The sequence below is a fragment of the Trifolium pratense genome, linkage group LG6 (assembly GCF_020283565.1).
Source record: "Trifolium pratense cultivar HEN17-A07 linkage group LG6, ARS_RC_1.1, whole genome shotgun sequence".
In the NCBI taxonomy this organism is placed as follows: domain Eukaryota; kingdom Viridiplantae; phylum Streptophyta; class Magnoliopsida; order Fabales; family Fabaceae; genus Trifolium; species Trifolium pratense.
Genome location: NC_060064.1, coordinates 2680102 through 2695610, shown reverse-complemented (window position 1 = coordinate 2695610; position 15509 = coordinate 2680102). Strand labels below are relative to the sequence as shown.

The following is a 15509-nucleotide window of genomic DNA, read 5'->3' as shown; positions in this document are numbered from 1 at the left end:
GATCGAAAATAATTTCTCTATGGAATATATGGAAGAGACTTTGAGGTTTCGCAAAAAAGCTTTGAGGTGAATATGAATTACAAAAATAAAATAAAATTGTGTATCGTACAAATATAAATTACAATATAAATAACCAAAAAAATATTGACTCGTAAAATTTATTAAAAAACACAAAATAATTTTTTTTTAGAAAATTTTATAGACTCGTAAACTCGTCATAGACTCGCGAGTCCATACGAGTCTACTCAAGTCTATGCGAATTTATCAAAAATCGATTTTATGTGCGATTCAATTCATTTTTGCTTCCTAAATACGTAAACTCATATGAATTTAAGAGTCTACTCGCGAGTTTGACAACCATGTTATTTCTATCCATGGGTCTGAATGAAATCATGGTGGTGCAAAACAACCACCAATCAGGTATATACATGTCTTATTTTCTTTAATATTTGTTTTTTTTTTTTGTGTGTGTGTTTTTTTGGTTGTAATTTAATCTTGTTTGTTATTGTGAAGTGGCCTTAGATATGTGATTAACACTTTTAGAGCTGATGGTAAGGATTCCATCTATCACTCATTTCCAACCTAACAAAATGGTGGTGTAACCTAACTCCGTCTAGCCATCTTTCTAGCCAAGGGTCAGACTAAAAATTAGTACCCTTGCCGAGGATCATAACAATTCATTTACAAAATTACTAAATACAATCTCAGTCACATGATCGTGATCCGGCGGTCCCTAACTATTACAACGTCCTGTTGTAACAACTGAAAATCCGTTTCCTCGTGCCAATATCATCCCTTAATTCCTTCCTCGACGACTCATCAAACCACCCAACTCTATCTATTGCACCCAAATACTTATGTATCTTTCTTTTGACTTAGAGTTCTGCAAATGATAGATGACAACTATAATTGTTTTAAAAGAATTTACAAAATCATTACATGAACTCATCCGCCCATTGTTTTGATTTTTCATTTTGTATTTTTTTTTTAAATAATAGTAATTATACTACATATTTTTCATAATATATTTACTTAAAAAACAAATATAAAAAAACCACATAAATTTAGAAGAAAAAAAAAATATATATATATATATATATATATATATATATATATATATATATATATATATATATATATATATATATATATATATTTGTTGTGGCCACGAATCAGATAAGGTGCCCTTGAAAATTTCATCGCTGGCACTTCCCTTCCCACACCATACCATACCATACCATACCACCAATGCAAGAAATTCAAAAACATTGCATTGCAATTGCATGAATGAACTTGTAATAAAATAATAATAATAATAATAATAATAATAATAATAATAATAATAATAATAATAATAATAATAAAATAAACAGAATCAGTTGAGTTTTGAGTGAATCATCAGCATTCACTCACCAATCACCATGGCCATGGCCACCACAACTACAATTCCCTTCCAAACAAAACACTCTTATCTAACTAACTTCCTCTTCTCCTCCTCCTCCTCCACCAATCTCAAACGATTCATCAAACCTTCTCGATTCTTCCATCGCCAATCAAATAACTTCGTTTCGAGGCCGAGACTTGCTGTAAAAGCTTGCGCGATTAATGTTGAAGAAAAGAATGTCGCTGGAAAATCAGAACAGTGGGAGAAAGTTTCTGCTGTGTTGTTTGATATGGACGGTGTTCTCTGCAACAGTGAGGAACCTTCTAGAAGAGCTGGTGTTGATTTGTTCGCTGAGATCGGTGTTCAAGTCACGGTCGACGATTTTGTTCCGTTCATGGGAACCGGTACACTTCATAATTCATATTTAACACTTCATTTTCTTAGGTCGAGTTTGAGTATCACTGATTCAAAACAAATGGCGTGTTTTAGTTTAATTTTGAGATTATCCAGAGTTAGCAAACAATTAAGTTAAACGTTGTAATCATGAAGGCTGTTAAAAAAGAGAAAATAAAAAAAATGCTTATCATGTAATTGCATTTCTTTAAATGTGGTTGGTAGTATATATACTGGATGTAACACCAAACAACCTTATAAGCTAGTACAATAAGCTATAAGCTAGCTTATTGGACTTACCAAACACACCCCAAGTGTGAATGTTATTTGAACTTATCTACTGTCATAAATACTTGTGATACTGTTTAAGAAAGCTTATGGAAACGGCTTATGACATTTAAATAAATAAATTGTTTTCACCTTATTTTCATAAGCTCTTCAGGATAACTTACGGAAACAGCTTATAGCTTATGTGAAAATAATTTGAATTTATTTTATCTTTTCTTATAGAAATAGCTTATATGTAATAAGCACTTATGCTATAGGTGTTTAATTTAAGTTATTTGTTGTTTTATTGAGTTACTTATTTGATTATTAAGCTTATAATATTTCTATGTTTCATTTTAAATATGAAAGGAGAAGCAAACTTTTTGGGAGGTGTTGCCTCTGTTAAGGGAGTTGAAGGATTCAATACCGAAGCTGCAAAAAAGAGGTTTTTTGAAATATATCTGGACAAGGTAAAAGGTTAATATTTCACTTGTTGCCACTTTTTATTTATTTGACTCTATATTGCCTATTGCCTAAACCCTAAAGTGATTTTGTGTGGTTTTGTTTATTTCAGTATGCAAAACCAGATTCTGGAATAGGATTTCCAGGTGCCCTAGAACTCATTTCTCAGGTATGTAAGATTTACCATGATTTGATTACCTTGCTGATTCAAGAAGCCACTAACATAGGACATGCTGGCATTTGACAGTGTAAAAGCAAAGGGCTTAAAGTGGCTGTTGCATCTAGTGCTGATCGTATAAAGGTCGATGCAAATCTCGCTGCGGCTGGTTTGCCATTGTCAATGTAAGCCAACATTCTGACTGACTCGTTGAATGTGCACGGAGATATTGACCTTTAACTATTGGCATTTTCTTTTTGAGTTTTTTATGCATTTTCTTCATTTAATTATAACTGCACTGAGACAAGAAAACAAAATAATCCAAGATGAGTTGTAAGTTTGTTGCATATTATATACTAAACTGTTATATGTTTAGTTTAAACGAAGTGCCGACAGCTCCTATTACATTTTATCCCTGGCTTCATAAGATTGACTTCAAGGTTATTAAAATTTTGCAGTTCCACTTTTTTATCAGGTTTGATGCAATAGTTTCTGCAGATGCTTTTGAGAATTTGAAACCTGCTCCAGATATTTTCTTAGCTGCGTCAAGGATATTGAATGTTCCCCCCAGTGAGGTATATATACTGATACTAGACCAAGCATGTGACTAGAGGCCTAAGTTGTAATATTTGGGTGATTGACTTTGTAGAGTAGCAGTGTTTTATTCTTGTTGGTTATTTAGGATAACAACAATAAGTAGATAATAATTGGAGTAAACCACCAAATTGGTCCCGGTCTCTGTAGCTCGCTCTCAGATAGGTCTCTGACTTTTTCAATATCTCAAATTAGTCTCTCCCTTTGCTAAACATTTCTCAATTTGGTCCCTTATTGACAAGCATGTACTTAGAAGAATACTAGTACTTCACTTTCAGATGATAAATTTCTTGAATGTTTGCTAGTGCTACTATGCAGAAAGTTGACTTGAACTTCTTTCATGCTAACCTAAAACCATTTCTGCTTCTCTAACTAGCACTATACATGATGATGCATCTGGATTATGGAGTAACATATTGGTTAGACTGAGCTTAGTTCACCCATCCCATAACTAATGACTTTGCATCCATTAATTTAATACAAAGCGTACATTATTATAATGCCAAGTTTGAATTTCTTATGTATAAGAATGTTTGCATTTCCACTTAAATGTCACAAAGTAATCGCCTTATATGTTTTCCCAGTGTATTGTTATAGAAGACGCGCTAGCTGGAGTGCAAGCTGCCAATGCTGCACAAATGAGGTAAGCACTGACCTCTGTATTCCTGGTTAAGAAATGGATTTATAATGGTTGCTTGAACTTACCAATCCCGACTAATTTTTAGACTCCAAAATCACTTTATGTTTATGGACTTTTGAAAATAGAAATAAAAAATACTTATGCTGTCAATCTTATTGTTTGCAGATGCATAGCTGTAAGGACCACATTATCAGATGAAGCTTTAGAGTCTGCTGGCCCAAATTTTATCCGAGATGACATAGGAAGCGTTTCACTTGATGATATTCTCAATGGTGCCTCTGTTGGATATAGTATGTAGTTTTGGGAGTTTTGTTGTAAATCTATCATTTTCCTTTAAATTTATTTAGCGTCTTTGATGTAAAATGGTAAAACTATATTGTTGTATAATTCAAAAACTCTGAACAATGGGTACTTCAGGTATTATATATCCTTCTCCATCATTGCAAAATGCGTGCCTTTCTTACTTGATATATTCCTTTGCATTATATTTTAGTTTCTTTTATTAAAGTATACTCCCACCGGACTCACATATAAGCCAAAAACAAGTCATGTTTGATGAACCCATATATAAGCAAATTCCAACTAATTTCACCATATTGAATTTTATGATTCCAAAACTACCCTTCAATTAATGTTCTTATGAAACAAGTTTCCCTTAGTAAATTAAATCAAGAGAAATAGTAGTTTGGTGCATACAATTAATTTTATTATTACATCAAGAAAGTTACATGAGATTAACTAATATTATTAAGTAGTGTGCATTAATAATAGTTTATTTACCTGACAATTGTTGTTTGATAATGCTCAAGAGTAGAGATATTATGTTGCATGAGGTCTTATCTAGAAATGCCTTTGCAGATAAGAGGATGCAGGGATCCGAAACTCCAAATGATTTTCCTCAGTCTTCATCTGATGTGCTTGGGGGAAAAATAGACGGAGTTGGAAGAACTACCAGTGGTACTGATGAGGAAATTCTCTCAACTGGAGGGTAAGACAGTTTCTTGTTGTCTACCTTTTTCTTTTCATTCTATCTTCTGGAATCTAAACATTTCTTGAAACAGTTTTAAGGTAAGCAATCATAGGATCATTTGCATTGCTTTTTAACCATCTATTGTGGTGATGGTGATGCATATAGCCATGTCATGATACAACAAGTTGATGCTATTCTCCTATTTAATGAATAATTGTTTTTCCATACATGTAATTTTATACTATGGAAATATTTGTCATTTCAATATTTTGTCCATGCAACAAGCAGAGTTTTTGTTGATTTACTATTGTGAGGGTACAGAAATAATTTGTGGGCAGGTTGCAGGGTTCAAGGCGAGATATACTAAGATTTGGAAGTCTTGGGATTGCTATCTCTTGCCTTGTCTTCACCTTAAATAACTGGAAGGTACAACAATATTGTAAGAATATGCTGCAAATTATATGTTCTACATCTTTATATTGAATCTTAACTTCAATTTTTTATCTAGAAAGTCAGTCTTGTATAACTGGCTAACTACTATATTACAGGCAATGCAATATACTTCCCCCCAAGCTGTTTGGAATCTGTTGTTTGGTGTTACCCAGCCATCCATGGATTATAAAGCAGGTAATGAACCAATGATGTGCTGGGAAATCATACTTCCAGCTTTTATCTACTTTTTCCTATCTTGTGGCTGTTGTCTGTTGATGGTGCTATGTATAATTATGAATCTTAAAGGACTACTAAATCCAAAAGTTTAGCATGTTAGATAAACTTTATTGTCATGAGTCATGACAAAAAAAGTCAACCTGAGAGCTTAATCTGCTAGGTCGCAGAGATGAAACTTCTTTTATACTATAATTAGTACATAAGTTGAGAGACTCTGGTCAATTATACTGGTATTGACTCCCTTTTTTTATTTACATCAATATTTTGGGGTCACACTAAAATATGAAATAAGAGTCATAGAGTATTTTCCTTTTCTTGTCAGGTAACACAAGATCCGATAGGATCCCGCAATTTGTGAAATACATAGCTGATCTGGAGAGCAGGTACTTAGTACTTTGATACATTTCTTTCTTTATATCTACTTTATGATGATTTTAAGTTTAACCCTATATTCAAATTTTATAATATTTAACTGTGTTTTATCGATATTATCCGATGATATAGTATAAAGAGAATATTTTCTGTTTGTCGGTGTGAAATAATTATAAGTATCACCTCCTCTTTGGAGAGAGAAACAATTGTAGCTTGTAAGCAAGAAGCTGTAATTGTTATTAATATACTACAATTAAATCCTTTTCACTGTCAAGGGAAAATGCTCAGCTTGTTCCAGAATTTCCGTCTAAACTTGATTGGCTGAATACAGCTCCGCTTCAGTTTGGAAGGGTACTTATATTCTTGTAATCAGTTTGAATTTTAATCTGATGAAATTATCTTGGCTCATTAGATTTTTCATTCTTCCTTTTGGCAGGATCTGAAAGGAAAAGTTGTTCTGCTTGATTTCTGGACTTATTGTTGTATAAACTGTATGCATGTGTTGCCAGACCTAGATGCTTTGGAGAAAAAATACAAAGATATGCCGGTAATTTCATGTGTGAATATTTTGATTATCGAATGTAGCTTAACCTACGGATCTGCTGTATAAAATTTTGTCATACGGTCATACCTATCAGATGGTACTTTAATGCAATGACTTTTTTCTTGTTAATTTAATATTTGTCTGTATGGAAAATAATTTAGTGGTCCAGCTAACATTTGACATAAAAAATGGGTTTATATCATATCCCCTGCCCCAACAAAAAGGATTAAAAAATGTATATATTTTAATGTAAGTTTTGTCTCTCCAGTTTGTTGTTGTCGGTGTTCATTCTGCCAAGTTCGATAATGAGAAAGATTCTGAAGCCATCCGTAATGCGGTTCTACGATATGACGTCACTCACCCGGTAAGCCTGCAGCTGCAATTCAACTAATATTTCAAAATGTTTCTTTTTCTGGAAAATTTTGACATTTTGTAAATATTTTCAATTTTTCTTCTCTTCAATTATTGAAGAACAGATACTATTTTGGTCAGATGGTTTATGACAAGGAAGTTATTGTATTCTGTAGCTAGGGCTAGGAGGACAATTATGTATATGGGTTACAGTGTGACAGTTATTTTATCAGGCTGCTAAGGCTAAGAAGACAGTTGTGTTTTAATTTCTATATGTATGGGTGCCAGTTAATTTTACTAGCGTGCAATTTTATGATTGTATGCTTGAGAGAGAACTCTCATTTAGGACATAGGCCTGTGATTTGTGTTGCTGAACTCTAAATTTGGTTTAATCAAGACTTGCTATCAATGGAACTGTCTTATTTATTTGCACAATCTTTCAAGGTCTAATAGTTATGGCACTTTGTTTGTCTGATTGTGTTCTTTGCTTTGGTTTTTAAATTTGTTAACGGCTTAGGGCTCTTGAACACTTGCTTAATAAATACTGCTCCAACAGATCTCTTTTATGCATCTGCTTCATCAAATCTCTTATGCATCCTTTGTAGGTTGTCAATGACGGAGACATGTACTTTTGGAGGAAGTTGGGCATAAATTCATGGCCAACATTTGCTATCATTGGTCCCAACGGTAAGCTCCTTGCTCAACTTGCAGGAGAAGGTCGCAAGAAGGTACCGAGAACAACCTCCAGCCTCATCTGCATGTTTCTTAAATGTCATGCATGTAGCATTACACTGCCTTTATTATTTTCCTAAAAATTTAAAACCAATACTGTGAGTCTGTGACTGACTGTGGGCATTAGTGATATGAAAAGGAACATGCTCCATAGCCATATGATAAATATTTCCAATTCTCCTAAGGAGTGATAATTTTGGGCACATGAAATCATCTCGTCAACAGACTGAATTTGAGTTCGACCTAACTCAAGCTCACAAAATTGGCCTGATCATGTCTGGCACATTTATTATTCACAGAGATATATTAAAGGACTAAACTATATTTATGTGGTTATGGTTATTCAAGTTTTGATTTCTGTCAACTTAAAAAATAGTTATTCATCTTAGAATGTATTATGACAAGTGAATAATAAAAACTGACTATAAAATTTTGTTGCTTTACTATTTCTATCTAATATTGACTATAAAATTTGTTTTTTGATTGATGCCCAATTATGTTTAATGATGCATGCAGCCATTTTTGCTATAGTCATTAATTAGTGTGCTGATTAAATCAAGACTTTGTACTGTTCCTGTTTGATAAGGATCTTGATGATTTTGTGGCGGCGGCACTTCTATTTTATGGAAAACAGAACATGTTGGACAATACACCAATTACATTAAATTTAGAGAAAGATAATGATCCTCGCCTAGTGACATCACCATTGAAGTTTCCTGGAAAGCTAGCTATTGATGTCCTCAACAACAGGCTTTTTATTTCTGACAGTAATCACAACCGCATAGTGAGTGTACTCTCTCTTCATGAGCATTGAGCACATGGTGCATGATTCTACAGGTTTTACCTATTACGATGATTAATAATTAGGCTGTGAATTTTCTAGGTTTACATCTCATTTTAACTATATGGTACATCATTTTAACACCACTTATTAATGTTTGTTAGTTGTTTGTTCTGAAATTGGGGTTCTTGATTCTTTTGAAGTGAGTTTTATGGTAGAAAAGGATTGAAGATCGAATATTTCTCTCAATCATGTATCTTAGGTCGTTGTCTTGGTTGTTACGCTTTCTCTTTTAAGGGTATATTTGTAACAAACTTAAAGCTTAGGAAGTTTTAGCTTGAGGGGGAGTGTTAGTATGTTATAAAATATCTTATAATATCTTATATTTTATATTAGAGTATCTTAAGTAATTTCCTAGGATCAATTTATAATTTTAAAGTATCTTAGAGCATCTCTTAGGATTACATTCCCAAACAAAACCAATTTAACTCTAAGGCTTTGTTTGCGAGTTGGTTTTTGGAGGGGAGGGGAGGGAGGGCTTATTTTTCTTAGGGTCAATTTATAAAATGATCCAAGTGTGATTGAAGTATTATGTGATCATTTATCATGTTCTTCTTTCAATTATTTTAAAATATTAACTATATAGACCTTCAATTTTGAAAAGAAAAATAAGCCCTCCCCTCCCCTCCAAAAATCAACTCACAAACAAAGCCTAAAGCTCTAAATCCCAAGTTGCCATGTATTATAGTTCTGATTTCAAATCATTATATTTCATTTTGACAATACCTGCATAATTTGTTTTCCTTTTGATTGTAAAAGTAAGTTGCATTTGTTTACTCTTGCCATGTTTGGTATTCAGGTGGTCACCAGCCTTGATGGGAATTTTATTGTACAAATTGGGAGCAGTGGGGAGGAAGGTTTGCAGGATGGATCCTTTGATGAAGCCACCTTTAATCGCCCTCAGGTACAATATATAGATGATTGCGTTTGAGGTTCTATTGCATTCGTTCTTGCTTAATTGTGGCATTCATCATATGAGAGTTGCAGTTACTTTAACACGCTCCATGCTCTTTTGTGGTTCTTGGTTCTCCAGGGCCTTGCTTATAATGCAAAGAAAAATATCCTTTATGTTGCGGACACCGAAAACCATGCTTTGAGGTACAGGACAACTTCAACCAGTAGTCTGATTTTCATTGTCACGATCTATGTTACAGCATCTTGCTTAATAGATGTTTTATTGGTAGCTTTTTTAATTAATCATGAAAATGTTGCAAGTTCCACACCAACTAGAGCTATGACCAAAGTAGTGCTTATAGACCTTGGACCTTTACATCTCAGTTTTGTGGGGTTGAGCTAAACCCTAAATCCATATTCTTAAGTTAAAAAGTTGGAAACAAAAGCAGCAAAAATGTGGAGAGGAGCATTGCTCTGGGGTATTACATATTCCATCTTTTTTCTTTCTTCTATAATACACCATTTTTTTAGTTCCTTATTTTTATGATCTCTGACATGTTTGCTTCAAAATCGAAATTACCAAAGGTAGAGGATTGCAGGGTAAACAATCCCTACCCTTATTTCATCAGTAAAAAGTTGGAAATTTTTCCTACTTGCTTGATTTGATAGAAACAGAATTTTGGTGCAGTAGTCATTAACTGTGTGATAAGCTGTTCTACATATGAACAATGGATCAATTCATTAACCCATTTATTTCTATTCTAAAGGGAAATTGATTTTGCTAATGAGAAAGTGCGTACTCTTGCTGGAAATGGGACCAAGGGCTCTGATTATACTGGAGGAGGAAAAGGAAACACTCAGGTAATTAAATTAATTTTCAAGTTTTGAGGAAGGGTGACATTCATTTAATATATAGCTAAAATCCAAGATGGACCAACATTTTTAATCATGGTATTTTCATTATATATTATCTTTTTACGCTCCTTAATGGACCACAAAGTTAGACTCTTCCATTTTCTCCCCTTTTCAGCTCCTTAATTCACCTTGGGATGTCTGTTTTCATCCATTTGAAGAAAAGATTTATGTTGCCATGGCTGGCCAACATCAGATCTGGGAGCACAATATATTGAGTGGAATTACGAGAGCATTTAGTGGTGATGGCTATGAAAGAAATTTAAATGGATCAAGGTATATATCAATTCAAATGACAATACAACCAACTGATGTCAAATGTCATGTACATTTCAAATGTTCTTTTGTGGACTGTATTCAGTGACCTTTGACTACCATGTTGCTCAGGATATATCTTACTATTTTACAACCATTGTGTATATCTTTAATGCTATATCATTATCGGCACTAATAGATTTGAAAAAGCAATCAATTAAAAATGAACTAATCATAGAGTGTGTTCAAGAGTGTGTAAGCATATCGCTAGTATTCCTTTTTCACATTCCATCTTATCTTGTATTATCATTTACCGCTTCTCTTATGCTTCTATGTTTATCTCTTCTCTTGGCTATTCTTACCAGTTTGACATTTTTGACTGTGATTGTATGATCTTTATCACGATCATTCATTATTTTATGGAGGTATTTGGAATGAATCTGAGAGATTGTATGTGTCATGGTTATCTATGCTGACAATGTCATAATTTATTGGCTCATGAATTTCATTTGATTGTTGCCTAATATGTTGGGGATGTTGGCTTGGCATACTTCTTTTCTTGAATATGACGATTAGTGACTATTAGTGATGTGAGTTAAAGAGTTATATTTTTCTTTAAATTTCTAAGACAGACACAAATGTGTGTATTTGTGTTTGGTTGAACTATGGTTTTGAAATAATAAGTCCATTTTACTCCATGTGTTTTATTTGTTTGTTTTTCAACTAGAGTATCTGAAAATCTTCTGATTATTTATTTATCATTTTTTTAATTGAGTTAGTTCGACAAGCACATCCTTTGCACAACCTTCTGGTCTTTCACTGTCTCAAGGTAACACATGGTGATAATTCTCTTGAGCTTTGATTTAAATCAACTTCAATTCATACTTATAATGTTTAACATGATTTTGCATGATAAGATCTAACGGAGATATACGTCGCTGATAGTGAAAGTAGTTCAATTAGAGTTGTTGATCTGAAAACTGGAGGATCTCGTTTGCTAGCTGGTGGTGATCCTATCTTCTCGGACAATTTGTTTAAGGTAGTTTCAATACAATTTCGGAAGCCTTTTATGCAATTTGTTTGCTTTATCTTGCAGTATTAATTTTCTTCTATAATTAATTTTTTTTTATCATCGTCAACAAGAGAAAACCGTTTGTTACAAGATGGGGTTGACTGTATAGCTCAATTGGTACCAATAAGTCATGTTATGTATTGGGTCCAAAATAAACCTCTCTTGTTTTATCTTGTTTAACTACTCATCAATTGTTAACAATTTGTCATATATTTATAACCTTTCTCTTTAGAATTCCTTTTTCCTGATAATCTACCTCTATGTTCTCAAACATCTGCAGTTTGGTGATCAAGATGGAATAGGCTCTGAAGTACTTCTTCAACATCCACTGGGGGTTGTGTGTGGAAAGGATGGCATAATCTATATCACGGATAGCTACAATCACAAGGTAGAAAATTCAGACCAATTTACTTTTGAAATCATGATAGCCTTTGCATGTTGTGTATCTTCAGAAAAACATCAATAGATTGTGTGCGCGCGCATGCAAAACGTAATACTTAAAATGGGACTTTTTTGCTATAACAATTTATATGTTTCTTTTGTCTTTATGTTCATTTTCCAAGTTCTGTCATTGCTGAAGTTTCTGAAATTTCTCTATCATTTTGATTGTGTGTGCACACGCGCATGCAAACGTACTACTTAAAGGGGACTTATTTGTTATAATAATCTATATGTTCCTTTTGTCTTTATGTGTATTTTCCAAGTTCTGTCATTGCTGAAGTCTCTGAAATTCCTCTCCTCGTTCTTATTTATGTATGGTTCTTGTGACACTAAGATTGACTGGTCGACCTGCCAGTTTCTAATAGGACTCTATATTTAATGTACATGCGACTAGGTTTAAACTTATGTATATATCAGATACTGCAGTTACCCTTTTATGTGAAATCTCGCACAAGGTATCTAATTATTTTCCGATTTACCTGGCTTGGACTTGTACCGGAAAATGTTTGATAAGTTAGATTTTGTATTCAAACTTGTCTAATGAATGTTTGGAGGCATGCATGATCCGGCCAACTTAGAAAGTAACAAATTAATTGGACAGCCAGGCTTTAGCTCCAATACTTGTAGTAACTGAATTTCCTAGTCTTTTTCTCATTTTTTATAATATATTTCAGATCAAGAAGTTAGATCCCACCAGTAAAAGAGTTAGCACTGTTGCAGGAACAGGGAAAGCTGGTTTTAGGGATGGAATTTCCATAACAGCTCAGGTTGGTAGACTATTTTGTGCCCTTATTTACCAAATTGTCTCCAAATTGTAAACATAGGAATGTAAGTTTATATACTCTTTTGAAATGTTGAAGTATCTATTCATGGAAATTAATATCAATAGAACCAAGTAAAATAAATGAAGTATCGCTTACCTAATAACCACGGATATATGTTAACATATTTATCATTGTTTTTGCAGCTCTCTGAACCATCAGGAATTGTTGAAGGGAGCAACGGTAATGCTCTTTTTGCTGCAATATATATCATTACTTTTTTAAATGTTTTCATACATTAATCTTAATGAATCTATAAGAGAGGATCACACAGATACTATACTCGCACCTGCACACACGAGTGTATATTGATAGTTGATAAATATATACACTCACACATGCAAGCACACAAATTATAGGCAGACAAATTGTGTGTGCGCGCGCGCCAGAAGCATATCAAATGAGAGAGTACCTTGACAATTTGATTTCACTTGGATGATCAGGATCAAAAGTTACTTAAAAGCCATATGACTTATTAAAAAGTCGTGATTTTAAGCTATATTCTTGACTATACATACATGAATAATCCAAAAGTTCAGATTTACTCCACTCATACTGATAATAAACGTTGAAGTTATGGGTTTTGATTAAAAGAAATAATAAGAACTTTGAATATTATTGATAATAACTTGATATTGACTTGTCACAAAAGAGTAAATATTAATCCGTATTTATATGTTCAAATCTACCATATTTATATGATTTAGGAATGTTGATTCCTTGATCCATTTATCTGGTCATAAAATGAAATAAATTTGATTTAAGCTCAATCTTAGATATACAATTTATTCGTTTCACAGGGAGACTATTCATAGCCGATACGAACAACAGTCTAATCCGATATTTAGATTTGAACACTAACGAACTCTATACCTTGGAGCTTAAAGGAGTTCAGCCTCCTAAACCAAAATCAAGATCTTTTAAACGTCTCAGGAGACGGCCAACAGCGGACACGGTGCCAATTACAATTGATGCTATTTCGTCGGAGGAAGGAAACTTGTCTATTGAAATATCTTTACCAAATGAGTATCATTTCTCAAAGGTTCATCATTGCCCTCTCTTTCAAACGCTCACTGTAATTCAATTCTTTACAATTGTATATTTTATTGACTACTGCCCTTGAAATTCCATTGCAGGAAGCTCGCAGTAGATTCAGTGTTGATATTGAACCTGAAGACACTGTCAATATCGACCCTCTGGATGGATTCCTTAGTCCGGAAGGATCTGCAACACTTCACTTCAAGAGATCCTCTAACTCCGCTTCAATAGGAAGAATTAATTGCAAGGTATGCCTTATTATGGAACCCAAGACTTGGTTGAATTCTGATGAAAATAGCCTGCTCCTTCAATAAAAATGGGCAAGGAAGTGCTAGTCAATGTCATAAACATCGATAGCTGCTTTAGCCTTTGTTGATTCTGAATAGGAAGTGGCCCCATTCTAAAGTGAATTTACTCTATACTACTACATCAACCTCATATAGACTCTGGTGGTGGTGAAAAAACCCAACAAGCATCACTGGAAAAATAAACAATGTTTTCACTCTTTGCAGATTTACTATTGCAAGGAAGACGAGGTTTGTTTATACAAATCCTTGCTGTTTGAGGTCCCCTTCCGAGAGGGAGTTTTTGACACTGCCAAAGCAGATGTCACTCTTGCTCATTTAGTGAAGCCCAAAAGTTCGACTAGCAGCTTACTGCAGCCTATTGCTCCGTAGCACATTAAACCAGGTTTTTTTAGCACTCTTGGCAAATCTTTTGTTTGCAGTATATTTTAACCTTCAAATGCTTCACGATCTTTTTTCTAATATAATCCATCATAATAATTAACACATGTCAAGGTTTTTGTCCGACCTTTCTCTATGCTGTGAAGATAGCACCATCATTGTATAATCATGTTAAATAAATTATTGTTATTGCCATATATATGTAATCATTATTATCATGGTTGTTTTGTGGATAAGCAAAGAATTGATTGGCTACCAAGTCAGACACTCATGCACAGTTGCCTTTTTTACCCTGTTATGATGGTCAATAATTGGATTTTTTTTATAAAAAATACTAGATGGTTGAAATGTGTTCTGGAAATATGATCAACGATATTGTGTTTTGTAAACTATTTATTTTCCAGGCTTTTTTTTGTCTCTTACTCTTACCTGCTATGAAGTATTTGTTCATATAAAACATGGGTATCAAATAGTGTTGGTGATATTATGCATTCGTTGATGCAAAGATGTTAGGCCCTAAAGCAGCTAGCAAAGCAACTCGGATGGAACAACCTTGTTGGTAGCTCAAGGATGATATTAAGATAAGGCAGTCAAATGCATTTTCCAAATTAAACCAGGCTAATATATGTCTAGTATGGTGCAACTGCAAAGCACGCTGCAAGTGGCTTTACTATTCTAAAAGGTTTGCTCAGCATATCCTATTCTCAACTGAGTACTGCGGAGAAAATATCACAATGACACATTCTTGCTGGATTTGTTGGATAATGGTCAGCTGAATCAGATTTTCAGATAAAATCCATCATAATATTACATAATTACATGTAAAATATACTATTCACATTTAGACAAATATTTAGAGTAACATATATTATTGTAACAGAAAAAATTATAAAAAAAATAAATTATATTTTTGCATCAGATGAATATTCTACAGAATTTATTGTTGAAAGTTTCACTACAAGAATTTGTACAATTACCAAGGTGGTTTCTTAGGTAAGGGTCCAACGCGGAATA

At 33.5% G+C, this 15509-nt stretch overlaps 1 protein-coding gene across 2 annotated transcripts; it reads left to right on the top strand.

The window, feature by feature from the left end:
- The first annotated feature begins 1367 nt into the window (after window positions 1-1367).
- Window positions 1368-15413, top strand: LOC123890970 (protein SUPPRESSOR OF QUENCHING 1, chloroplastic). Of its 2 annotated transcripts, none has more exons than XM_045940736.1 (29): window positions 1368-1788; window positions 2414-2514; window positions 2619-2675; window positions 2754-2848; window positions 3139-3238; window positions 3842-3900; window positions 4063-4187; window positions 4756-4885; window positions 5206-5293; window positions 5416-5494; window positions 5859-5919; window positions 6184-6259; window positions 6345-6455; window positions 6721-6816; window positions 7409-7531; window positions 8122-8319; window positions 9176-9280; window positions 9410-9474; window positions 10038-10131; window positions 10301-10458; window positions 11217-11266; window positions 11355-11476; window positions 11790-11897; window positions 12625-12717; window positions 12918-12954; window positions 13572-13813; window positions 13908-14057; window positions 14322-14499; window positions 15002-15413. In XM_045940736.1, the coding sequence occupies exons 1-28, from the start codon at window positions 1422-1424 to the stop codon at window positions 14484-14486; spliced, it is 3255 nt and encodes a 1084-aa protein (XP_045796692.1). In that variant the 5' UTR covers window positions 1368-1421; the 3' UTR covers window positions 14487-14499; window positions 15002-15413. The 2 variants fall into 2 exon arrangements, with proteins under 2 accessions (XP_045796692.1, XP_045796693.1); XM_045940737.1 differs by having other exon boundaries at window positions 1379-1788; window positions 7409-7490; window positions 8096-8319.
- Window positions 15414-15509: the final 96 nt, after the last annotated feature.

Coding starts and splice junctions, on each gene's coding strand:
- LOC123890970 (XM_045940736.1), top strand. CDS start 1,422: ATGGCCATGGCCACCACAACTACAATTCCCTTCCAAACAAAACACTCT. Junction 4,886..5,205: donor GAAATTCTCTCAACTGGAGG/GTAAGACAGTTT, acceptor ATTTGTGGGCAG/GTTGCAGGGTTCAAGGCGAG. Junction 6,456..6,720: donor AAAAATACAAAGATATGCCG/GTAATTTCATGT, acceptor TTGTCTCTCCAG/TTTGTTGTTGTCGGTGTTCA.